This window comes from Phascolarctos cinereus, unplaced genomic scaffold (assembly GCF_003287225.1).
Source record: "Phascolarctos cinereus isolate Bilbo 61053 unplaced genomic scaffold, phaCin_HiC Scaffold_5;HRSCAF=322, whole genome shotgun sequence".
Classification (NCBI taxonomy): Eukaryota; Metazoa; Chordata; class Mammalia; order Diprotodontia; family Phascolarctidae; genus Phascolarctos; species Phascolarctos cinereus.
The window spans coordinates 407,082,241-407,108,693 of record NW_027555958.1 but is presented as its reverse complement, the minus strand read 5'-3'; the positions used below and the strand labels follow the sequence as shown (position 1 = coordinate 407,108,693).

At 45.4% G+C, this 26,453-nt stretch overlaps 1 protein-coding gene across 1 annotated transcript in view; it reads left to right on the top strand.

The window, feature by feature from the left end:
* KIAA1614 (KIAA1614 ortholog) overlaps positions 1-26,453 on the top strand; it is a 54,831-nt gene that overhangs the window by 5,256 nt on the left and 23,122 nt on the right. The window contains exons 3-7 of the mRNA XM_020984352.2: positions 741-804; positions 12,360-12,509; positions 15,201-16,825; positions 22,319-22,475; positions 23,501-23,771. Coding sequence (XP_020840011.1) covers positions 741-804; positions 12,360-12,509; positions 15,201-16,825; positions 22,319-22,475; positions 23,501-23,771 — 2,267 coding nt within the window. The remainder of the gene's footprint in view (positions 1-740; positions 805-12,359; positions 12,510-15,200; positions 16,826-22,318; positions 22,476-23,500; positions 23,772-26,453) is intronic.

The following is a 26,453-nucleotide window of genomic DNA, read 5'->3' as shown; positions in this document are numbered from 1 at the left end:
TGCAACCAATCACAAGAAGGCTGACCTGGTTGATTAACGGGGAACAGCAGAGCTTCCTCCAGTGTCCCCTCCTAAGCATTGCCTTTCCTTGTTTGCAATATCCATGAACTTCAAGCTGTTGTGAAAATTTGGCAGTTACTGGAAATCCACAGCCCACGCCAAGACTTCTTCATCAATTTTGGTGTATTGGATAAATAGAAAGCAGCTCTACCCCATAAAAAAGTTTGGGGAACCTTGTTGTTTCCCGTTGCATACGACAGCTTTGCTATTACCTTAGGTACAGGGTAAGGAGGGCAAGCCCTCTTTACCTCTCTCCTTCCTCCCTTTCCCATTCCCACAAGTCCCATCTTCTCTGAAAGTCAATTGTCTTTGAGATCCTTAAAAAAAAAATCATAGTACAACTCTGTAAAAACTGATTTTTGTCCAGTGTCATTAGTACTGAGTCTCTGCCCTGAGCAATCTCTTTCTCAGCCTGAGCAACATGGGAGTGCAGCCTGTTGACTTTCTCTGTAGGGAGATAATTGTTTCAGAGAGCATCATTTTCCTTCCCTTCACTAAGTGGCAACTGAGGCTTCTCCCAGCTGGTCCCACTAGGAGTAATGAGGAGAGTTTAGCTGGAAAGACATAGCCACACGGAAGGGAATCTGTCATGTGCTCCAAACAGATTAGTGACCAGGGGACCTTAGGTCCCTGGATTTTGCAGTACTGCCCCTAATCTCTTCTTCTGTTCTGCGTCCTAGAGCTGCCAGGGGGAGACCTAGATTGGGACTCAGGAGTATCCCTGCAGGACTCTGATGGGTGCAGGTAAGAGTTCAGAACTCATTCTTTCTTTCATCCTTAGCTCCCTATCTCCCTTCCCCCTCAACTCACATCAGAACTGGTGCTGGTTTGGTGGCCAGCCAAAGTCCTGTGATTCCAGGCCACAGAGCAGAATTTCCACTTCTGCTGATCACTACCTCCTGAAAGTATCACAAAGAGCAAGTTACTCTTGGGTGCCTGGGATAATGCCTGATTATACTTCTGGGGAATGCTGGCCAGGCAAGGGGAGTGCATAATTGGGAGCAAGCCAGAGGGTATGCTGGTAAAATGTTTAACAACCAATTCTCCAAAAAAAAATATTCAAAAACAAATTCAGGATACACTTTAAAAAATAATTTTCCCAGGGTAGCTAGGTGTCACAGTGGATAGAGCACTGGCCCTGGATTCAGGAGGACCTGAATTCAAATCCAGCCTCAGACACATAACACTTACTAGCTGTGTGACCCTGGGCAAGTCACTTAACCCCATTGCCTAGCCAAAAAAAAAATAATAATAGTAATAATAATTTTCCCCTATTACATATAAAAATAATTTTTAATATTTGGTTTTTTTTTAAAGTTTTGAGTTCCAAATTCTATCCCTTCCTCCTCCTTGAGACAGTAAGCAATCTGATATAGGTTATACATGTGCAATTATGTAAAACATTTCCATATTAGTCACATGGTGGGAGAAAAAAAGAAAAGAAAGAAAGAGGAGAAGGTAGGGAAGGAAGGAAGGAATGAAGGAAGGAAGGAAGGAAGGAAGGAAGGAAGGAAGGAAGGAAGGAAGGGAGGGAGGGAGGGAGGGAGGGAGGAAGGAAGGAAGGAAGGAAGGAAGGAAGGAAGGAAGGAAGGAAGGAAGGAAGGAAGGAAGGAAGGAAGGAAGGAAGGAAGGAAGGAAGGAAGGAAAAAAGGAAGGAAAGAAGGGAGAAAAGGAGGGAGGGAGGGAGGGCATGCTTCGGTCTTCATTCAGACTCCAACAATTCTTTCTCTGGAGGTGGACAGTGTTTTTTTATCATTAGTCCTTTAGGATTATCTTGGATGATTGTATTGCTAAGAATAGCTAAGCCATTCACAGCTGTTCATTGCACAATGTTGCTGTCACTGTGTGCAATGTTTTCATGGTTCTGCAGGACACACTTTTATGTTTAATCTTTGTTATCACCATTTTCTCCATCACTTTCTAAAGACTACATAATCAACAAAATAATAAGTCAAGCCTTGATTTATAGCGTGTAATGGGTAAATGTTCATGCTAAAAATTTAGCCATCGGCTCTCAGAAAATGGTTAGAATTTGGCTCCAGCATACTCCCTGAGCCAGGATTCTCAATCTGGACTTACCACTAAGTGTATATGGGCATGTATAGCTTTGAGCTAACCATTTAACTTCTGTAGATATCCATTTCCCCATCTACAAGACAATACCAGTGTGAGGTAATGGAAAAGTCATCAGTCCTGGGTTCGAGTCTTGGCTTTCCCATTAACTAGCTATGTGACTTAAGCCAGTTATCTCTCTGGACTTGGGTTTCATAGGATCATAGAGTCTCAGAATTGGAAGCACTTCAGAAATTATATAGCTAAATCTATTTCTGAACAAGAATATCCTCTTTAATATCCCTAAGTAGTCACCTAGCCAGTACTTGAAGACCTGAAATTCTCCGTAGGAGAGCTCATAACATCAGAAGTTGTCCCATTCCACTTTTAGGTAGCTCTAAATTGTTAGGAATAATTTCCTGAAATCTACTCTCTAGAGCCAAGCAAAAATAAGTCTCCTCTATCTTCCTTTTGACAGTTTTTCACATACAGAAAGACGGTTCTCTTGTCATGTTGCCAGTAAGCCTTCTCCTGTCTAGACTAAATAGCCCTGATTCCCTCAACCAACTTTCCTGTCAATATCCAGGGTACCTTCCTCGAGACACGTCCCAGCAAATGAATGTACTTTCTAGATACCCAGAACAGAACAAAGAACTTCACCTGTGGTCTGTCTAGGTAGGAGTATGATGGGATTACATCCTCCCTCTGTTAATGTGGCCACTCATTACATATGTTTATTTGGCTTCCATAGCACACCATTGACTCATATTGAGCTGGCATTCCACTAAAACCCCAAAATATTTTGGACAGGAAATTAAGCTTAGCCATATCTTCCCATCCTGTATTTTTTGGACAGCAAGTAGAGAGATCTAGAGAGATCTTTTGGGATCCTGATTCTGGTTTTCCTGTTATCTTTTTCAGTTTCATGTCATTCATAGATTTGATAAGCATGCCATCTGAACCTTCATCCGATTCAGTTCAACATTTAGATACCTACTATGTAAGCAGCCTCTTGTGAAAAAGACAGAAAGTCTATACTAAAAATTTTGAACGGGACATAGTCAAGGACAGATCCCTTCAGGTAGACAATGGTCCGTTGATGATTATTTTTTGGTTTTAGTCATTCAGCCGAATGATCAATGAATGATCAAGCATTTGTTAAGCACTTACCATATTTCAGACACTGTGATAAGTGCAGTGAACCCACATAAGGCCTAAGTCTCAGGTCCAGCAGCTCCTGTTCTAGCCTACCCCACTTCTCTCAGAGTTAGGGTATTTATGGTGAAGCAAGACACTCTGATTTAGAGAAAGTGGTCATTTGTCCTCCTGATGACCACAGGAGAGAAGGAAGGAAATAAGCATTTATTAAGCACCTACTATGTGCCAAGCACTGGGCTAAGAGCTTTAAAAATATCTCATTTGATCCTCACAACAACCCTGGGAAGTGTTGTTATTATCCCCATTTTACAGCTGAGGAAACTGAGGCAGACAGAGGTTAAAAGACTTATCAGATAGCTAGTAAGCATCTGAGATCAGACTTGAACTCTGGTCTTCCCCAGGCTGCCTCTAGTACCTTCCATAACCTCCAAACTTCCTGCTATCCAGGTAAGGAAGTGTGGTACAGTGGAAAGAAAGCTCACTTTAGGATCATTTGATTTGAGTTCAAATCCTGCCTCTGACATTCCCTATGTGACCTCAGGCTAATCGGGCCTCAGTTTTCTTCTCTGTCAAATGAAGAGGTTGGATTAAATAGGCTCTAAGTCTCCTCTCATATCTAAATCTATGGTCCTGGGACTGATATCAAAGAATCCCAGAGGGTTCAGGCCCTGGTTACTGGAAGAGCATAGCTCTTCTCATCAACAGCTCTTAGCACAGTGCTGGGCACATAGCAGGCTCTAAATAAATGTTTATTCATTGAATGATTGATGGTTTGAGCTGATTGCCCAGAAAAATAGAACGGCATCTCAAGCCCTGCCTGCCCCTTCCCTGGAGGGGTACTTCAGCCCAAGTGTGCTATAACCTGGGCAGTGGAGAGGAATCCAGGTATAGTTTCCCAGTTCAAAAGTAGTTCTGTTTCAAAATTAGGTCACCCCTAGCCCAAGGGTGAGTCAGTTACAGGGCTGACGTGTTTCCCATGGTGAATTTAAGAGTGGTTCCATGTTAGATACCTCAGAGCTACCCTAGCCCAAACAAAGAATTCTCTCTGGGGTCTGAAGCTGCCAGATCTGTTTGCTGAGATATGGAAGGAGGGAATAGCTCCTTCCACATCTCAGCAAATGAGTGGCTAATGGCTGTGTAGGCCTGGGCTGATATCCCTTGGGGGAGGGGAGTAGAGGCTGCTATACCTTCCTGTGGGCCCCAGGCCAGCATGAGGGCCCAGGTCTGGTCTACCTGGAGGGGTGCCAGCAGGGCAGCAGCCATAGCCACCCCTTGCAGGGTGGCAGGTACCATACCTGTCCCTGCAGTGATCCTGGCACTCAGAGCGGAGGTCAGAAAAACATCTGGGAGCTGCTTCCAGTTTTCCAGCTGTGCAGTGATCTCACCCTTCATCAGCATCTTGTGGTTTCTGCTGGGCGCTGAGGTTGACATCGCTGGTTTCCATTGTCCAGGACACTCCCCCCGCCTTCATTCAACATGAAACCTGATCTTTCCTCAGATCCTTTTTAGAAACATGGAGCAGGTTCCCCACCCCAACATCCTAGGCTTAGCAAAGATTTATGAGCAGAAGAATGATGTCACAAGGTCTGTGTCTAAGGAATATCATTCTGGCAGGGATATGAAGCATGGATTGGGACGGGGGAGACAAGGAGTGGAGGCAGAGGAGGGAGAATGTCTTAGGAGGGATGGCACAATAGTCCAGACTCATGTTAGTGAGGGGCTGTACTAGGGGCAGTAAAGTGGGAATGGAGAGGAGAGGAGAGGAGATAGGGAGATGTGATCGAGGTAGAATTGATAATTGATTGAATGTTTGAATGAAGGGAGAAGGAAGAGTCAGAGGTAAGCCAATGGCTTGGAAATAGTGATAGCAAGAGAAGACCGAGTTTAGGGGGTCAGATAGTTTGGTGGGTGGGATGTGCAGGTGAGGGATGGAATCTGTGAAAATGAGAGGGTGTGACTAGGATCACTGTCTCTCACAGTTGGTAGCAACCTTATAGACGGTACAAGTCAAGTGAAGTCAATAAACTTTTATGAAGTGTGCCAGGTACTCTGCTAAGTTCTGAAGAAGTGAAGACAGGCAAAAACCAGTCCCCGCTCTCAGGTAGCTCACAGTCTACTGGGGGACGACATGCAAATGATCACGTACAAAGGGATAAACTGGAGATAATCAACAGAGAGAAGGCACTAGCATTAAGAGGGGTTGGGAAGGGCTTCCTGTAGAAGGTAGGATTTTAGTGGGGCCTTGAAGGAAGCTGGAGAAGGAGGTAGAGATGAGGGGGAAGAGCATTCCAGGCACAGGAGGATGCCCAGACAAAATACCCGTACCTGAACATAATGTCTTTGGCATCACAGCAGATTGTCGTTGAGCCATTTCACTCGTGTTTGACTTTCTGTGACCCCATTGGGGGTTTTCTTGGCAAAGCTACTGGAGTGGTTTGCCATTTCCTTCTCCTGCCCATTTTACAGATGAGGAAACTGAGGCAAACAGGGTGAAGTGATTTGCCCAGGGTCACACAGCTACTAAGTGTCTGAGACCAGATTTGAACTCAGGAAGATAAGCCTTCCTGATTCCAAGTGCAGTGCTCTATCCACTGCATCACCTAGCTGCCCACACTGAGCAAGTAGCCATCCAGATTTTGTTTGAAGTGGGGTGAAATATAGAAATGTCTGTGTGGAAATCATTAAGGGAGAGAGTGTAGAGGGCAAAGAGGCTGACAACAGAGCCTTGTGGAAAACCATAATTAAAAGGTTGGGCAGAAGATGAAAAACCAGTGAAGGAGACAGAAGGAATGATTAGAGAGGTAGGGAGAGAACCAGGAGAATGTGTTGTCTCTGAAGGCAAAGAAATGATAGTTGTCATAGGTTGCTTTGGCTCCTTGTGACTCCATGGTTTTTTCCTTCTTTTTTTCCTTCCTTTCTTGCCTCCTTCTTTCCTTCCTTCCTTCAGCCTCCTCCCTTCTTTCTTCCCTCTTTCCTTCCTTATTTCCCTCCTTTCTTCCTCCCTCTCTCCCTCCCTTCCCCCTCTCCCTCCCTTCTTCCTTTCTTTCTTTCTCTCCTTTATTCTTCTGATGTGCTGCTGTTTATACCTCCCTCTTGGACCATCCCAGACCTACTTTGGTTCAGAACCAAACCATTGCTTCCAATTTTAAGACTTGAAATAACAGAAATATACCAAAGAGAAGCATGAAGATTACAGGACCCAATATAATTAGGGGCTGGAGTAGTCAGTCATAGCTTCGTGGAGGAGGAGCACCTTGAGCTGGGCCTCGTGGAATATGGGAGGAGAATTGACAGGGGGGATAGTCAAGAAAGGGTGGACAGCATCAGCCAAAGGCCCTGAAGCAGGAATGAGTGTTATGTTTGTGGGATGGCATGGAGAAATGGGCTGACTAAAGCAGAGGATCTGTCCGGGGGAGTAGTGGAAGACAAGGTTGGAAAGGAAGGATAAAGGCACATCCCAGAAGATGTTAAAATCAGACAGAAACTCATATTTGCCATGGTGGTCAACAGCAAGCCATTGAAGCTCTTGAATGACCGAAATGAAATTGTTAAGCACCTACTATGTGCCAAGCACTGTGGATGTAAATAGAAAAATTGAAACAATCCCTGCTCTCACGGAGGTCACGCTCTAATTGGAGGAACACAGCACTTCAAAGTAAGTTCAGCTATAAGGCAGAGGGAAGACCTGGAAATACTAGGAGTAGAGTAGTGGGGCTGATGAGAAGCACCATGTGTCCTTAGCTTATGTAAGTAGATCAGGCAACAATGCCAGGAGACTGAGACGCAGATGGTTACACCTGAGAGATCTTAGGAGGCTGTGGGAGGGCAGATAGCCTCCCATTCCATCTAAGCCATGTGAATGATGGAGCAGCAAGGCCTCCCGATGATGGCAGGTCTTTCTTCCACCTGACTCACCTGGATGGCCTGTGGGATGGCCCCTGGCTAGGGAAGGAGGTAAGGGGGGAAAGCAAAGAAAAATGTGGTGGTGGCAGAGTGCTGAAACAATTGAACTGGCCACGGTAAATAGCATTTTTGCTGTTGTTGGGTTGTTTTAGTTGTGTCTGACTCTTTTTGACCCTGTTTGGGGTTTTCTTGGCAAAGGTGCTGGAGTGGTTTGCCATTTCCTTCTCCAGCTGATTTTACAGTTGAGGAAATTGAAGCAAACAGGGTTAAGTGACTTGTCCAGGGTCACCCAGACAGTAAGTGTTTGAGACCAGACCTGAACTCAGGAAGATGAGTCTTCCTGACTCCAGGCCTGGCACTCTATCTTCTGAGCCACCTAGCTGCCCTGATAGCATCCTATTTGGTAAATAGCGTGGCAGTAGTAAATAGCAGGTCCCCTCTCTCCAATACAGAAAAACCATTCCTCATACAGCAGATGTTTCCTCCCTTGCCACATAGGTGGCTGCACGCAGGGCTATAGAGCATGAGCCATCCATTCCTTGTACCCTTAAAGCTTCCATTATACCAAAAGGAGCTGGAGACTGATAGGCAAGAAACCTTATGTATTTACTAAAATGCGATATTTTCTCTTCAGAATTCTGTAGTAGCTGAAAATCTGGGAGGTATTAAATCTTCTCCCCTTTAATCTTCTTCCCTCAGAAGTGAGAGAGTTAAAGTCTAGGCTCATTGAGGTAGTCACTGAAGCTGATTATTTTCATTGGAAGGAGGAGAGCAGATGCCCAAGCAAACCAGTGTGCAGTACGCCCCCTTCTTGGAGGGCAGGAAGGCCTGAGCTTTGGTTTGGGTTGGGTTGTTTCTTCCCTATGTGAGATCTGACCTGCCTGACTTTGGGAAGATACTGAGGCTAAGGAATGAAACTGTTCAGTCCTGGCTCCTGGAGGCTGGGGAGGAAATCTGCCCCGGGCTGAAGACTTGACCTAGTAAAGCAGCTTAAGGTGGTTGGGGGAGGGAGAAGGGGAAAGAGCCAGTGAGCAAGAGTGAGCCCAGAGTTATTCTCAGAGGATTTGAGGCTTATAGGATCTGAACTAGTAGACAGAAGAAGCTGGGTTTGTTGTGATTCCTGGAGGCTGGAATTACATACTCCTCTACCCACGTTTAAGATAAATTCATTCTCCTGCACAGTGTGGGTGGTTCATAGTCTATTAAATAAAAACATGAGTTTGAATGATGCCATCTGTGCCAATTACAAAGCAATTAAAAGATTTTTGTTTAAAAAAAAAGATAAATTCATTCTCCTTGGAAGGGGGAAGACCATACTTAATTCATGAATGCCTGGGAGCATGAGAGCTGATCATTGTCATTCCATCCCCCCACATGCACGTTCCCATCACACATACACACACCACACATACACACATCACACACCATACACATACACACCACACACATACACACCATACACATACATACATCATGCACACACACACCACACACCACACACCACACACATGCACACCATACACATACACACACCACACATGCATACCACACCACACATATAACATACCACACACATCACACATGCATACCACACCTATACACCATACATAGCATGCTATAAACATACACATACACACACCACACACATACACACACCCCACGCACAACACCACACACACACACACATATACACAACACACCTCACACACACTTCACTTTGAGAATCACTGCTAGTGTCTGTCTTTCCCCTCTAGAGATCAGCACTCGGACAGCACCTTCCTTCCCTAATGGTGGGGAGTGTGCCCCAAGGACATGGCTCCGTAGCTTTTTTTTCAAGGTGGCTGCCCCCCGGCCCCCTGGATAGTTTTATTGACTCCCCCTTTTCCTTTAACTGCCTTGCTCAAGGACGATTGTTTTTTTTATTCTGGCTTGTCATTCTAACTCGCCTTGAGGCTCCCTAGGAAAAAGGGGAAAAAATACTTTCCTAATAGACTGAGAGACTGGCTTTGTCTGCGACCGCTGAAAGGCATAGCAATCATGTTGCCGGTGGCAGGGGCAGAATGGCGATTACAAAGCAGGGCAGACGGGAGAGCAGAGCTGGCTGCCAAGGCCCCGCAGGATCAGGGTGCGCCAAGGCCCCGTGTCGTCACTTTGTGATGAATACCCCCAGACGGTAGGGAGGCTCATTGGGGCTCTGGAGTGCCTCGGCCGGCTGCCAAAGGCCTAGAGCTTGATGGGGGCATCTCCCCGGGCTGGCCAGCCGATTATCTCCACTGTCAGAGCTGGTCTCCTGCGGAACACAGCTGTCCTTGGCAGAGTTATTGGAGAAACTGATTGGCGTGGAGGAGAAAAAGGCGAGGAGGGAGGAGGGATGGGGTGGGCTCTTGCAGAAGGCATCAGTGCTGGCGGCAGACCTGGGGCTTTCATTTTCACACCCACACAATCTCCACCATTGGGAGCTGCCAGGCTCCCAATTAAAAAGCCTGCCTGCCTAGAAGGCGCCCCCCAGAAAGCAATATGTATTGACAGGAGCAAAGCTGTAGGCCCAGAAACTGTCACTTGACTGAAACCAGCCTCTCTTCCCCTTCTATGAGCTCACAGAATGTTAATAGAAATACCATACATTTACAATGCAGTTTACTATTTCCAAAGCACCATCCTCTGCATTATCAAAACTACCCTGGGGAGGGGCAGGAGAAAGAAAACTGGACCTCTGAGAATTGAAGTGATTTTTCCAAGGTGACAGAGCCGGGAAATAGTAACAGTGCTGGGAATAGAACCTTGGTCTTCTGGTTCAGTCTATGGATGGATAGAGTGAATAAAAAAGTCTTTCTTAGGCATTTACAAAATGCAGGACAAAAGATGCAAATAGGAACAGGACAGCAGACCCTGGCCTCAAAAAAGCTCCCATTCTAATAAAGGGAGACCACCCATAAAGGGGAGTTGGGGACCAAGGAAGAGTGTTTTGGACAGAGAAGTCAGAGGGAACACAGGTAGGAGCTAGAGGGCAAATGATGGACACCCCCTTTCTAGTCTCAATTTGATTGGGGCTCTCAGAGCTAGAGTTAAAAAAAAGATGTCGAGTGTGAGGGATAGGTATGCAGAGATGACTGGGAAGTGGTGGGGTGGGCCCAAGACCAGGTGAGATAAGGGGAATGCTCACCAGTGGGAAGCTTGAATTCTGGGTCTGAGATGGAGGCTGGCCAGGGGGGCAGTAAGGCTATGGCTGGGAAGTCTAGAGATACTCCCTTGGGGCCTTTGCAAATGAAGTGTCCTGGCTTGGGCAGAGCTTGCAAGGGCTGGCTTACTGTTCATTCTATGCTAACACCCTCACTTGGTGTGCTCTGATGTCACAGTGCTTCCTGGGGAACCATCTTGGTACTTTCTCTTCTAAACCATAACAAAAAGAAGCCCTCTTCTGGCTGAGACAGATGTGGGATACAGACCCCTGGCTGTTAGATAGGCTGACTTGTTTCTGTTTGTTTGGGTTTTCTCTATGTTCCCAGTGCCTAGAACAACAGCTGGCATATAGTAGGCACCTAAAGTTTGTAGAATTTAATTGTCTTTAATTAATTAATTAATTATATTATTTAATATAATTTTTATTAATCTATTTTACTTCATTTATATATTTTGGTATAAGTTTATTGATTTATTGACTTATTGTATTTATTATTAATATGTCTTTTATTTCCCTTCCTGGTAAGGGTGAGCCCAACCTAGGATTGTTAACATAGTAAGACCTCAGAGAACAAAAATGGAAAAATCGGAAATCTGTGGTGTGATCTCTCCAAACTCTTCTGAACTGCCCTCCCTCTTACTCTCAGGTGTCTGGGAGAGGCAGAGGTCGTTTGGCAGAGCCAAGGCCTGGGCACAAGGACTCTGGTCACTTGCTAGGAGTTCACCATCACAGACAAGCCCTAGGAAGCACGGGGGTCCGGGTCGGTGAAAGGAGCCTTCTACCTGTTGCCTGTTGGCAGTTGCATAGCCTGCCGCTTGTGCCTAGAAAATATCCCGGCCTCACCTCATCTGCCTCTTACTGGGCACAGCTTCGTTCAGGTGGTCTATACCACCTCCTGTGGGAAGCCTTCCCTGATCTTCTTAGTTCATAACTCAAACTTACATCTGTATTCATCTATTTACTTAGCAGAATGTAAGCTTCTTGGGAGCAGAGACTAGTGCTTTTTTTGTTGTTAGTCTAGAACATGGCAGGTGCTTAATCGATGCATGTGTAGCCGATGGAATTGGATTGGTGCAGCCAAAGGGGACCGAGGGACAGGAGAGCTGGGTCTTACTGTGCCCTGATTCACCTTGAGTTGCTGCAGTTTCCTAACCTGCCAAACAAGGAAGACCCCTGCTGTTGGGCCATCTGCTTGCCAAGTTTGAGGTGTTGGAATTGGAAAATGATAGGGCAGAGAATACATCAGTTATTAAGTTCCAGCGAAAACCCTCCCTTCCACAGGAAGCCTTCTTCAACCCCTCTAAATTCTAAGGCCTTTCCTCTTTTAATTATTTCCTGCCTATTCTATGTATAGCTTGTTTGTATATTTTTGTTTGCTTGCTGTCTCCTCCATTAAATTGTAAGCTCCTTGAGGGCAGGGACTGGCTTTGGCCTTTGTTCGTGTGTGTCACCCATTTTTGTATCCACTGTGCATAGCACACAAGACTTGGAACATAATAGGTGCTTAATAAATATTGATTGATTGATTAGTATCTATTGTTACTGCTACAGCCAAAATCATTTCCAGCATCTCTTTCCTTCACCAGGGAGTTGGTCTAGCTAAAGGAGAGTGAGCACCTGCATAGTAGGTGCTTGATAAATATTTCATGATTGATTGAAAATGTCAAGGGGTTCTGGGTCTGGCCCTAAGCAGATAATCGTGAGCCATCCCAATTCACAGAGTTGGAAGCTATCTCAGAGGTCATGTAATCAAACCTACATCTGAATAGGGGTCTTCTCTGCGATTCCTTTCCCAAGTGACCCTATTCTTAGTAACTCAGACATGGTATGCCCTCTAGTGTGGGCTCCAAGGAGCACAGCAGCTTGGGAAACATGAGGGACATGCTGCCCAGCCAGGACCTTATCATTGTTAAACCACTTCTAATCCTTGTTCTTTTTCTCTAATCCCCTCCCCGGCCCCCCTCCTGGCGGGCTTGCCTGCCTGCCTTGCTCGCCTCTGCTATAGAGCCTTTGTTCCCAGCCAGGAGCTGCTGCTGAGCCCCAGGCATGAGCAGGCCAAGCAGCTCCTACAGCAGGCTCGAATGAAGGCCAGGACCAGCCCTCTCCGGGCCAGCCATGACATCGTTCCCACCGTGGTCCTCCGGCTCCCTGGCAGGTGAGTGTAGATAGAGATGTGGGTGCGGGATCTTGGGTGTGCTCAAGGCAGGGAGGTGGGGGTGGGCTGAGAAGAGGAATGGAGAGCCATTGCTGAGGGAGCCTCTGGTTGGCTGCCTTCTCTGGGTTTCTCTCTCTTCTTACCTCATATACACATGGAAACCAACCTGTAGCCTGCGTGACCTGTCCCTCCCATGTACATCATTCTTGCCATCCCGTCCCATACACCACTAACACATGGTCTTTTCCCAACACACAACCAGGACACTGATAGGGAGGTGTGTATGTGGCTCACAATTTGAATGAGATCATCTGATCAATTTTTTTGCTTCTCCTGACCAACGAATACATCACAGGGTTGTAGATCTAGAGATGGAAGGCCCCTTCCTTGTCACTCCATTCATTGTGCAGTTGAGGAACCAAGGTTAAATGACTTGCCCAAAGATACAACAAGATAATAAGAGGCCAGATCAGGACTCAAGCCTAGGTCCTTTGACTTCAGGGCTATGATTCCTTCCATTCTGCCATACTGATTTCTCCCCCCTCCTTTCAGGCATTCTCCAGAGGGAACCATCCAGCCATCTAGATACATCCACTAAACTCTTTCTGACTCTGCCCTAGAAAGCAGCCTCCTCCTGGAGGATTTTTCACAAAAAGCCCACACCCCTTCAGTTCTTCTCCGAAACTTTTCATAAAATCATTAGGGATGCTGAGCCTCACTCGGCAAGGATTCACTGAGCGCCTACAGCATCCAGCACTTTTCCTTTTTCTATCAGATCCATAACCAGAGAAGGTGGAAAATAGGATTGCCGTTTACCGAAATCCTTCAGGACCTCTGGATGGCCCAGAACCTAAGCTGATTCCTTTTCCCTGGCCAGCCTTAGAGGATCCCTGGAGATAGGCTCAGGGCTTACTTAGTGCAGCACCTGGTACATAGAAAGTAATTTTTAAAATGCTTGTTAATTTGTTAATTTGGCTGGGCAGAGAGATCTGCTTACTTTCCCTGAAGAGCAGCCTCAGATTCTGATCTGTTTTGCTAAATTGACCAAGGTCCTGGGCATGGTTAAAGATGGCCTTTAGGTGCAGCCCTGAAAGACAGAAGACTGTTTCCATCACCAACCTGGGATGGAGACAGATAAGGAGGTGTCCTCAACTATACCTCCCCATTTCTAGCCCTACTGCTTGGATGTCAAAGGCCCCTTGGGATGCCTCATCCCCTTGAAATGAAGCCTTCCTTGGTACTTTCAGCCAAATGGGAGGTCACCTCCTTAACCCTTCTTTTGTGCCTCTAGTAATGCTACTGGGCTTTGCATTATAGCTCTTGCATTTGTATACGTGCCTCGTCTTCCCTGGTAGAGCGTAATTGTCTCAAAGTTCTTACTCATCCTAGATTTCCCAATAAGGCCGACCATGCTGCTCTTCAAGCATACTAGGTGTGTCGGGTTGAATTCTTGTTCTTCTGGGGAGGATACAATAGCTACATCTATCAGTATAACATAAAGTAAGGAGTAATGGGATCAGACATTCATTGGGAGCGCCATACGTACTATGATGATAACCAGCATGCTCTAAGGCAGCCATGTAAATTCACATGGTGCCTTGTTGATAACCATGGACATGATAACCATGTCTCTCTGAACCCCAATTTCCCCAACTGTAAAATGGAGATAAAAGTACTTGATTTATCTACCTCATAGGGAAGAAAGTTCCTTGTGAACTAGAAAGTATTCTAGAAATGTAAACAACTAGTATTAGTTCCAGTGCACATAATAGGCCCCTAGTGTTTGCTGAACTGAATTGAATTGTATTGAGCATTACTAAAACTACCTACATACATTCAAATCCCCCCGCCACCCACACATACGTTGTAGGTTATACGTTGACATGTGTATCTGCACCCTTTCCTAACACGTGCACACACATGCACGGGCACAAATGCGCATTTCCGTTTCTGGGCAACCATCCAGATGCAGCATGTGATAGAATTGTACCAGAGACTCCATCTCCAGCTTTTTTCAGTGGAAGCAGATGGGGAAGGGGAGATGATGGAAGAATAAGAGAGGAGACAGGAATGCACATGGCATGTTCAGTAGTCAGGATATACATCATTCTGAAGGGAGCAGAGTCCATATATTGGGGCTGGAAAGTAGATTAGAGGCAGGTTACGGAGGGTTATGCATGCCAGGCTAAGGAGTTTGTACTTGATCCTATTGATGATGGTGGGAGCCACTGAAGCCTCCTTCAAGTGCTGGGTTCAAATCCTGACTGTCACTTATTTAACATGTCATCATGGGCAAGTAACCTTATCTCTCCAGGCTGCAGTTTCCTTAACTATATTATGAGAAGGAGGTAGACTAGATGACCTGTAAAGTCCCTCCTGGCTTTATATGTGTGATCCTATGATTAATGTCATGATGCTTCAGATTAAGTTACTTTAAGCCAGAATTACTTTCATTTGGTCCAGTTGCAGGGAGAGGGTCAGGCCTCTTTATGATTTGGTAAAGTGACCCACTCAACATGCCCAAACAGTGTCACTTTGTGAACCCAAAACCCACTCTCGTAAGCATGTCGATTGCTGGGATGTGCCAGGCAGAGGGGGAGCTGGCTTGTGATGCTGGTAGTCTACCCTCCTGTTTCCTCCATCACCTTCCTTGTGGCCCCAATCTCCTCTTTGCTTTTGTCTCTAATCCAGGGATGCAGGCCACAACTCCAGGGTGACCCTTGCCTCCAGAGACAGAGATGCCCCCTGTGGTGGGAGCCTGAGTGACTCTTCTAGTGGGGAGTCCAGCTGTGGCCAGAGGAGGAAACGAGGCCCTTCCCCATCAAGAGTCCGCTTTGAAGATGAGTCTGCCCACGACGCTGAGGTCCGATATCGGGAGAGGTTGCAGCAGCCTCAGAAGAGAGCTTTGGATTCTGTGCTCCGCTCTCTGGGTCAAGGACCCCTGGTCTCCAAGCCTGACCTCTCCAACTACATCAATGGTGACTTCCACACCAGAGAGACCCAAGCCCATGGGGGACCACCAAACAAAGGAAGTACTGGGGGGCTGGTCAGGAGGATCCTGCCTGGAAAGGTGCCAGAACTTAATGTTGAGGGGACATGTCATACGTGTGGCTCCTACCTTCAAGGGGTGCGTCAAGATCTAGATCTCTGTCCTATGGAGAGGAAGATGCCCCCAGGCAGGAGCCATAGTCAGGAGAGAGAGGACGCTTGGGGTATGAAAAAAGGTCAGGGTATTCCTCAAACAGAGTCTTCTGCCTCCCAAGGTCTGGCCTCCCCAGTCTGGATCCTCCCATCCCGACAATGTCTCCATACAGAGCACATTCGAGAGACGTACATTGGAGAGGTCACCTTCCCAGATGAGGTGGACTCTGCCTTGGACAGCACAGATACGTCAGACAGCTGCAGGACAGATAGTGAGGAGGCTGGAACCCCTCACCACAGGAACAGGGGTAGAGCCCGAGGAAGTGGCCACCTGGCCCACCCGAGAGGCCGGAGGGCTGGAGGAACACAGAAACGAGGCAGGGAACCTGGAATGGAGAAGGCTGAGGGCACCCAGGCCTGGGACAACCAAGTGGAAGTGGGAGGTAGATTCGAAGAGGCTAGAAGAAGTGCCCCTGAGGGGTCCTCATTTCCCAAAGAAGACCTGGTCTTCGAGACTGAAAGTACTTCTAAAGAAGAGCAGAGGACAGTAGTGCCACCTCCACTAGCTATTGCTGGACAGAGCTGTAAATGTTCTCACCCAGAAGATACTCAAGCCCTGGGTGGGGCACAGAACACCATGGCCTCTTCCCAGCAGCTGGCACTGTCTGTGCCAGGGGTAGAAGCCCAGATTTCAGGGAGCCAAGAACCTCTCAAAAGTGCTACAGCCTCCTGCCCCCAACCTCCTAATCATACAAGTCCAACAAGAAGACCCAGTCATGGCTTCCCACAGCAAGCCAAGAAGCCAGCTCAACCCTTCACACTAGGGACTTGGGTTCCCACTCCCCCAACTGTGAAGAAAGCACCCTCACCTGTGCCTTATAGGAAGGCTGTGTTGGCCCGGACCCTTTGGCCAGACAACCAAAGGGAGCCCACAGATGCTCAGCAACTTTCCCTGAGAGAGAATGATGAGGGGTTGGGAGGGATAACTCCAGTAGAAAACCAGCTCAGCCCCCCTAGGATTAAGCACCATCTTCTGGTCCCATCTACCAGTGACTTTAACAACATTGGGCCTCAGGAGCAACTCGATATCCAGAGGAGAGGTGCAAGAGAAAGTCAGAGGGAGAAGGGCTCAGCTAGCCAGGAGCCAGAACCATCCACTAGGAAAAGCAGAGACGGTAAGAGAGATTTCTATTCATAAATGTCTACTCATCCCCAGCCCTGGAAAACTGACCTGAGTTCAAGTGACGAGTCCCAACTTGGGTTCTTTATACCCTGTACATGTCATTCCAAGGTAGTCAGAGGTTTCACCAAAATCTTCAGAAAAATCTTGAACCAAAATTAGTTTTAATTCATTTCCATTTTTAAAACACCTAGTGTACGAAACCTAAAGCACTCAACTTGGAGTTGTGGGGTCTGAGTTCTAATCCAGTTCTGTCACTTTCTGCCTGTGTGACTTTGGGTGAGTCTCTTCATAGCTATAGGCCTCAATTTACTCTTCTGTAGATATAGGGAAGTTGTACAAGATGGCCCCAGTCATCAATCTGGGATCAATGAGATCAATCTGCTGTGACTGGATGACCTCTGAGGTCTTTTCCATGTAAAGATCTTTGATCTTGTGATCTTCTGTCTGAGCCTCAATTTCTTTAACTGTGAAATGAGGGGGAAGGAGTTGAACTAGATGCCCTTGAAGAGGCCCTTCCAGCTTTAGAGCTATGATCCTTTTTTTAGAATTGGAGGGAATCTTGGAGATCTTTTAATTCACTTTCTATGGATTTTTATGCATGAGGAACTTAAATGCCAGACAGAAAGGTAAAATCAGGTAACCAGCTCCTGGCAGAGTCAGGATGAGAACCCAACCTTTGACCTTGGCTTTTCTCATTATACCATGTGTTGTACACGACTCTGTTGAGGGATATTGATCACTCAAAGGATAAAGAGTCACAGATCCTTTTGGAGCAAATCACTGAGTTTTATTTACAGCTTCTGGAGCTAGAAACCAGAATAATCTGGTTTCCTCTTCTCATTCCTTTGTCTTGGAGTTTTAACTGGGACAGCCTCTCAGGCCCCTCAGAGGTAAGCAAAAGGCATCCTAGAGGGCAGGGAGAGCGGTGGGATGGGCAGAATACAGAGCTTGGCACCAGGAGCTATGATCCTATGTTAGAATTTAATAAACAAGCTTTTATTAAGTGTCTGCTATATACAAGGCACTGTGGTAGGTGCTGGAAATATGAAGTCAGAAGTGAAAACATTCTGCTGGATCATTTGGCCAGTAATATTCTAAAGTATTTTATCAACCGTAGATCTCAGAACGGGTAGAATGAGAGGGAAATGAAATCACTTATTGAAAGCACCACATACCAGGGAGTAAGTGACAGAGAGGAATCACTATGAGAGCTATACTAAGACTTCACTCAGTGCCAGGCCCTCCTCCAGGGTGGATTGACGCTGAGTGTCAGTGGGCAAGGTTATTAATGTGGTTCACCCTTTCAAGTGTTTGTAGCCTTGGCCCCAAGTCCTTGCTATTGTAGCTAAATCTGAACCAGATCCCTGTAGCAAAGACGTTGATGTCAGGAAGCTGAGATTCAAGGTGATCGCACTGCCTGCATGCTACACAAAAGCCCTCAAGTACCTCAGGTTTTAAAATTCATGTCCAAATATATCGAGTGCTAGCAGTGCTCTTGGTGCTGAGATAACTGGGAGAATGAACAAAGACTTGGCAACGTAAGAATGGCATCGGGGGGAGGCAGAGAGAGACAACCAGACCTCTACAGCTTTGGCTAGGGTGCTGATGCCTTGTCATATCTCTATCCAGTATAAAACATGAGGGAAACATGCACAACCGTGCCCTCAAGAAATAGAGCCTCTCATCTCTACTGTAATGGGGTGTGGTTTCTCAGAGACTTTGGCTAGCTTTCCCTTTCCCACTTCCCAAAGTGCTTCCTAGCTAGCTTCCCTGTCTTCCTTCCAATCTCAACTTAAATCCCACCTTCCCAGGAAGCTTTCCCTGGTGCCCTTTAATGACAGTACCTTCCCCCTGAGATCAGCACACATTTACACCCCATATATCTTGTGTGGACGTAATTGTTTACATATTGTTTGCAGTTGTCTTCCCCGTTAGAAGGTGAGCTCCTTGAGGTCAGGGACCATGTTTTTTGCCTTGGTACATAGTGATTATTTAATAACTACTTATTGTTTGACTGAGAGCCCCAGAGTAGCATATAGACATCTGGTCTGAGGTTTCCTTATGAGATGTAGACCCTAGTTGGTACTGCTTAGATTTCTGGATCTGACAGCCCATTGTGCAGATTGGATGCCCTCCTCCATAGGAATCTAAACAAGCATGAGCTGACTAAGGGAAATTTTAATTTCTTCTTGATCAGAAAATGTAGAGGGCAGCATGGTAATGGAACCAGCAATTCATATTATTTATTACTTCTAGTCTGAAATTTATCATTTCCAGTCACACCATCAACCAGCTAGAACAAAGATAAAAATTCACACCAATATAGAACATCGAAAGATAAGAAGATGCTTTGGAGAATCTAGCAATGACAATATGACTTATTCAAGTGAACAGTGAAAAGTGAAAAATGGATAAGGCAAAGATATTGACCTTCATCATCACCTCTGCCTGGAAGAAAAATGCTAGTGTAAAACAGTTGCCACAGTGAAGAGGCCAATTCAGCCCCCAAAACTGACTTGACCAGGAGACACCTGATCTCGTGACCAAGTAGAGAGATCATTCAAGGGCAGCCCCAGTTTAGAACACACTCATTTGTAAAACCTGGCAGAAGATGATCAGCTGTTATAATAAAAGGCCAAAAGGGAAGGGGAAACAAGTCTACAGAACAAGTCTTGGTGTGAGACCCAAATGAGCCATATCATCTCAAGAGACATTCAGAGACAGAAATGGCAAGAGATGGACAACAACAAATTTGTTGATTTGTGATTCTGATTTAATTGTTTCAAGGAACTCCCAGGGGAGGAAAACTCTATCCACTAATGTAGGTTGGCACCTTCTCTGCAACTTACTATCTTAGAGAGTTGTCTAGAACACTGAGAAGTTAAGTAACTTGCCCATGGTCACACAACCAACTGGATCTCTTTCCACTGTGTCATGCTGCCTCTCAACATTCCTATAACAATCTATTTCATCAACAATGACAGAGAAACCACTACTTATGGATCCTAAGACCTCTGTCTCCCTCAGAATACTAGTAAAGTAGAAAGTCATTTAGGAAAACAAAGTATGGGGAAAAGACTGGACCAGATCAAGACCATAATGAGGAAATGATTCACCTTCCCTAAAAGCTGTGAGCTATTACTTTACAGGTTATTTCAAGGAGAGGAGAATCCCCAAAGAATGGAGAATATCACAGATAACATTAACATCCCCCAAAAGGTAATTCAAAGAACATCAAAGCTACTGACCCATATGCCTCCTTTTTCATTTTTATAAGATCTTTATGAGCATGTTCTTCGCGTGTACTGCGGGTATCCCTGATGAAAATATGAGAAGAGATTAGGCAGGCCATGAGAAATCATTCTGCCCTATCTTAAAAGTCACTTAGCTGACTGAAGGACCCTGAGGATATAAGATCCTGTCTAGTTTGTTATTTGTGGGTTGCAAAATGCAGCCTTCCAAGCTGTCTTGAGTGTGTTTAAGATCATTCTAGATTCTGTGATAAATATGACCAAAGATGAACTCAAAAATCCTCTCATTATTCATGTCAAGAAAGGCATAATGCACAGAGCTGGTAGCATGCCTTTTTTGTTTTTAAAAATAGAGATTTTTTATTTAAAAGTTTTTATTTCATTTTTAATAAACAAGCATTTGGTTTTTTCTCCCTCTTACCTCCCCCTCACCACTCATAGGGATAGAAAGGAAGGAAGGAGGGTGAAAGAAGGAAGGAAGGAAGGAGGGAAAGAGGAAAAAGAAAGGAGGGTGGAAAAGGAAGGAAGGAGGGAGGGAAAGGGAAGAAGGAGGGAAAGGAAGGAGGGAGGGAGAGGAGAGGAAGGAAGGGAGGGAGGCACAGAGGGAAGGAAAGAGAGAGGAGGAGAAAGAGAGAGAGGAAAGAAGGAAGAAGAGAGGGGAAGGAAGGAAGGGAGGAAAGTAGGAAGCAATCCTTGCATTACATACAGTCAAGCAAAACATATTCTCACCTTGGTCACACATTGGTCATGCATTGGCCAATGTATTTCTTATTCTGAATACTAGTCCATCATCTCTCTGTCATGTGGTGTGTAGTGTTCTTTTTTGTCAGTCCACTGGCATCATGGCTAACCATTTAGTTGATCAGAGTTCATAAGACTTTCAAAATTGTTTTTATAATGTAGATGTTAGAGTATGAGTTGTTTTAGTTCTGCTGTCTTCACTCTGCAGCAGGTAATACAACTTTCTATGTCTCTTTAAAAGAATCAGATGAGATAATATTTAGAAAAGTTCTCAGCACAGTGCCTGGCACATAGAATGCACTATATAAATGCTTATTCCCTTCCCTTTGAAACCATCTATTTCTTCATCTCTTTCTTCATTTCCTACATTACAAGAGTGCTCCATTAGAGTATATATCATAATTTGTTCAGCCATCCCTTACTTGATGGGTACCTCCTTAATTTCTGATTCTTCACCACCACAAAAAGAGGGGGTATAAATATTTTTCCATGTAAGAACTTTTCCTCTTCTTTGACCTTATACAACTTTCTACCACACCACAGTGAGGACATCACATATATGGTCAATAAAGCAGATCCAAAATGGAACAGGAGGAAGTGAGCAGGCTACATTGCATTTGGGCAATCGTGCAGTATTTTTAATGATCTCAAGCTGCTCCTTGGCACAGAGACCTATTGTTCAAACACAAATGTTCTCCCAGTGGTATTGCATAGTTGTAAATTTTGGAACTCACAAGGGCATCAGAGTTATGGGTGAAACAAGGGGCAATGGGAGAGTCATGGTGGACCCAACTGGACTGATACTTATTTCCAGGGGTAAATTGGCTACCTCTTCTAATTTCTAATTTCTTAGATGATTTCCCTTATGTTGTTTCTTATGTAGAGGCCACCTGGCAAGATTGAGGGATAACAGATGGACAGCCCTAGGGTGCCATTGGTATCTATAAAACATAGTAAGCCCTAGAAGAAGGGCTCTAATACACAGGGTGGGGCCTCTGTGGAGGATACATTGAAAAGCATGGATAAGAATCACAGGATGAAAAGGTATGGGTGGATTTCCATTTGTACCAATAGAAGGAAAACCCAAAAGATCTAGATCCACTGAGGTATTTAAACATTGTTTGCACATAGCTCCATTTTCCCAAAGAGCTCAAATTCCTCCTCTCTTCTTCTTTGTGTCCCTGTGACAAAGTCATGATCACAGTTGACTTTTGGTTATATAAATTAAATGAAAAGGATCCCTTTTTTCATATAATTAAGACAACTTTATCCATCCAGGGCTCTTCACCTCACCAACTGGATGGCTTCACCTGCTGCAACCAACACTACTCTGCTTGGAGTTTATTAAATTATATCTTTGTACATCTTAAGTCCCCTCTATCTCCTCACTGCCCTTTTCGGTATTTGTTGGTAAAAACTCTCTTCTTTGAGGACTTGGAAAATACAAGCAATGGATGCTGTCTGACATGGAGGTGGCTATGTGATTGTTGCAGGTGGATTCTTGGGTCTTCCTGAGTCAGCTGGGACCAGCAACCTCACCTCCACAGGAATCACGGTCTCATTGGCAACAGAGCAACCCCGATCTAGCATAGAGACAGAGGACAAGCTCCAGAGGGTAAAACCAAGCTCAGAAAAAAACGTCTCAAAACGGTGAGTGACCACAAGGCATGTTTTCCTGTCTAGCTTCACAGGCAGGGATGTTATGGGGCTTCCTTACTGGTCTTGAGAAAGGATGAAGTCCTTGTGTTGTGTGGCAAAGGGGATAATGGGGTTGAGCCAGGACCCACTGCTTTGAGCCATCTCTTCATCCTCTGTATGGATCAGATACTGTGGTTAGGACTGCCTCATCATGTCCTCCTGCAGCTAGGCATCCTTCCAGGGAGCCATAACAACAGCTAACATTGATATAGCACCTACTGTGTGCTAGGCACCATGCTAAACATATAAAGATGTTCCTCACCACCAACCTTTCTAATTTTTCTTGCTTAAGTACATTTGGCCCTCTGCTTTTGTCTACCCCTTCAGAAGGCAGGACCCCTAGAGCTGAGCTTCTGGCTTACAGTAGAACAAAGCCCCCCCCCCATTTCCTTTCCTAGGTTCATAGGATTATAAATCTAGAGTTAAAAGGAGCTTTAAAGGCCCAATACCTTATTTTCAGGTGAGGAAACAGGCCCAGGGAAATTAAGTGATTTACCCAAGGTCCTGCAGGTGGTAGGCAGCAAAGGTGAGGTTTTCCTCACCTAGGAGTTCCTTGAAACAATTAAATCAAAATCACAAATCAACAAATTTGTTGTTGTCTATCTCTTGCCATTTCTGTCTCCTGGTTGAACCTAGGTCTTCTGAGTTCAGAGCAAGTGTTCTTTTCCTCTCCTCTTTTCTGGTTATTTGGAGTCTTGGCTATTTGTTAAGACTAATGCGTCTCACTTCCCCAAGTATCAGAGGACTCTGTGAACCTCCAATTCCATAGACCTAATACTAGGGAGTTGATATGAAGATTCCTGTCCTTTGAGTTCAAGAAGAACTCGCCAAGGAAGCCCAGCCAGAATTACCTTCCAGCGTCCTGGGGACATTAGGGGGTCTCTTATGGGACTAATGCCTGTCTTGTGCTAGCCCAGGTTTAAGTTGCCATCTACTTCTTTGTAGCTCCATCTCAACAGCTGACCAATGTGTTTCAGAACATCACCAGGGGCCACTTCAGGACCCAGCAACCCCTTGGCCATTCCTGCTGGTGGGAGCAAGAAAGGGAACAGTCTTTCTTCTGCACTTGGGCTGAAGAAATTCTTCTCTATCTTGGGCCAAACCACCCGACAGAAACTGGGCAAGTTTCGATGCTACAGCATGGAGCAGATCCCTCCTGCGACCTTGAACCGGGCCCTGCAGAGTGAAATCCATCAAGTCCAGAGCTCCACGGTGAAGAAAACACCTTCTCTGCAGTCCCTGCAGCTGGTGAGTGCGAAGGGTCATGTCAAGAAAGGCACAAAGCACAGAGCTAGTAGTGTGCCTTTTTCGTTTTTAAAAAATAGAGATATTTTTATTTTAAAATTTTTTTTCATTTTTAACAATCAAGCATTTGGTTTTTTTCTCCCTCCTACCTCCCTCTCACCACTTATAGGGAGGGAAAGAGGGTAAAAGAAGGAAGGAAGAAAGGAAGGAAGGGAAGGAGGGAGGGAGGAGAGAGGAAAAGGAAGGGAGTGACAGTCCCTTCCTTCTGTGACTGCTACGATTATAGATTTGGCCTGTTTGAGCCCAGCTGTTGTTAGAAGGTCAGCATTCTGGGAAGAGGGGCCTGGGAGGCAGGAGGGCTGATCATGGTGGTGCTGTGGGTGAGGAGGAGGCAGAGAAGTGGATCTGTCTTCAAGGGCACAGCCAAGAGAGTGATGGGTCTTAAGTCAAACCTGAGTTCAAATACTCCCACAGATATTTTTATTAGCCACAAATGGGCAACTGCTCTGGCTTTCACCTTGCTCCTCTATAAAATGAAGGTTTGGGTTGGCATCAACACCCTCTTAGGTCCCTTTCCAGCTCTATGCTCTTTTGATCCATCACAACTGGTCGGGCCATCTCTCTTCCCTACATTGAAAAGCTTATGGGTCCCCTTGAACCCAGTATGAAGCAGACCACGACTCATAGTTGCCCTCTTTTAAAAACATCATCATAAGTAGCTTTTTCTTAGCCCCGGCTCATGATGCTCAAAGCCCTGAATTTAAACAGAAGAGATCCAAGTTTGACTTCCAGCTTTACTATTTACTAGCCATCTGGCCATAGGCAAGTCATCTAACCTAGCCTCGGTTTCATCATCTGTTAAAATGAGAAGAATGCTATTTGCCCTCCTTCATTCATAGAGTCAATGAGAGGAAAATCCTTTATAAAATACAAATTGCTACCATTTGGCATTCACATAATGTTCTAAAATTTACAAAACACTTTATTTATGTTATCTTATCTGACCCTCACAACAACCCTTTGATTTAGGTTTTGATTTATTTGTTTGTTTATTTGATTTGTTATTATCCCCATTTTATAGATAGGGAAGCTGAGGCTGAAAAAAGTTAAATGACTTCATAATCTATCCCCCTACTACCTTTCCAATGATACACCTCATATCTCTCCCACCATGTACTCTTCAGTCCGGTGACATTGGTCACCTTGTATATAATTCGTACATATTTGTTTGCTTATTATTTCTCCTATTAGATTGTGAGCTCATTGAGGGCAGGGACCATCTTTTGACCTCTCTTTATATCCCCAGTGCTTAGCACAGTGCCTGGCAAAGAGGAGGCACTTCAGTGCTTGTTGGCTTACAGATGCACAGACTTGCCCAGGGTCCCACAGCTAGTAAGTGTCTTGAGACGGGATCTGAACTCAGTCTTCCTGGCTCCAGGCGCAGTGCTCTATCTACTGCACCACCAGCTGCTGCGGTATGTTGTGGATCAGTTGTTCAGTTGTGTCTGACTCTTTGTAACTCTGTGGACCCTACCATTCATGAGATTGTCTTGGCAAAGATACTGGAGTGGTTTACCATTTCCTTCCTAAAACAAATAGAGATTAAGTGACTTGCCCAGGGTCACACAGCTAGTGAGTATCTGAAGCCTGATTTGAACTCGGGTCTTCCTGGCTCCAGGCCCAATACTCTATCCACCAAGCCATCTAGCTACCTACTATCCCTACCCCACTGTAGATGTGAGCTATTTTTATTATATCTTAAGTATAGGGTAGGGTCTTAAGATTTAGTACTACAAGGTCCCAGCCCTGCTGGAGAAAGTTATTTAACTGTGCTGACCATGTTCGCTGTAAATTTAGCTTCTCTGGTCTCACCTGAACCCTCATTGCTGCAGAGAAATCCATTTTTCTTCCTGAATGAGTCTTTATCATACTCCCCACAATGGTTATTCCAGGCTTTCCCTTCCCTTCTCAAACACCCTACAATCTGTATACCCCTTCTTTCTCAGTGAGGGGAATAATGTCTTATGATACTGAGAAAATTGAGGCCATTTGCCATCTCTCTTATTCCACATCTCAGAATCCCTCTATGTTGTCCCCCATCTTCTCTTCTGCCCTCCATCCTTTAAAGAAGAGGCACCTTTTCTTGCCAAGGCCAGCCACTCTACTTGTTTCCTGGATTCTATCCCATCCTGTGCCCTCCAGGGGCCTCCACCCCATTTAGTACCCTTCTCTCCTCTTTCATTTTTTAGCATGTACTGCCTCCTTCCATGATGCCTGCAGGCTCACTCAGCTTTCGTCTGTCTGTCAAAAATTTCCCCTTGACCCTGCCATCACCTTGAGTTACCGTCTCCACGTGTTGCTTCCATTTGCTCACCACCCACTCACTTCTCTGCACCTCAGAATCTGGTTTCAGACCTTACCCCTTGATCAAAACCTTCTCTGTGATTAACAATGATTGATTAACTGCTGGTTTTGATTAGTTATCCTTCTTTCACTGACATCTCTGCAGTGTTTGATACTGTTGGCCACCCCTCTCCTTCCTTCACTTCTTTGCCTGGTTCTCTTCCTCCCCATCCAACTATTTCTTCTCAGCCTCCTCTCCTGGACAATCATCCATCATCCATTTACTAAGGTATGATTTTGGACAAATCCCTTCCCCTTGTTGGGCCTCAGTTTCCTCATCTG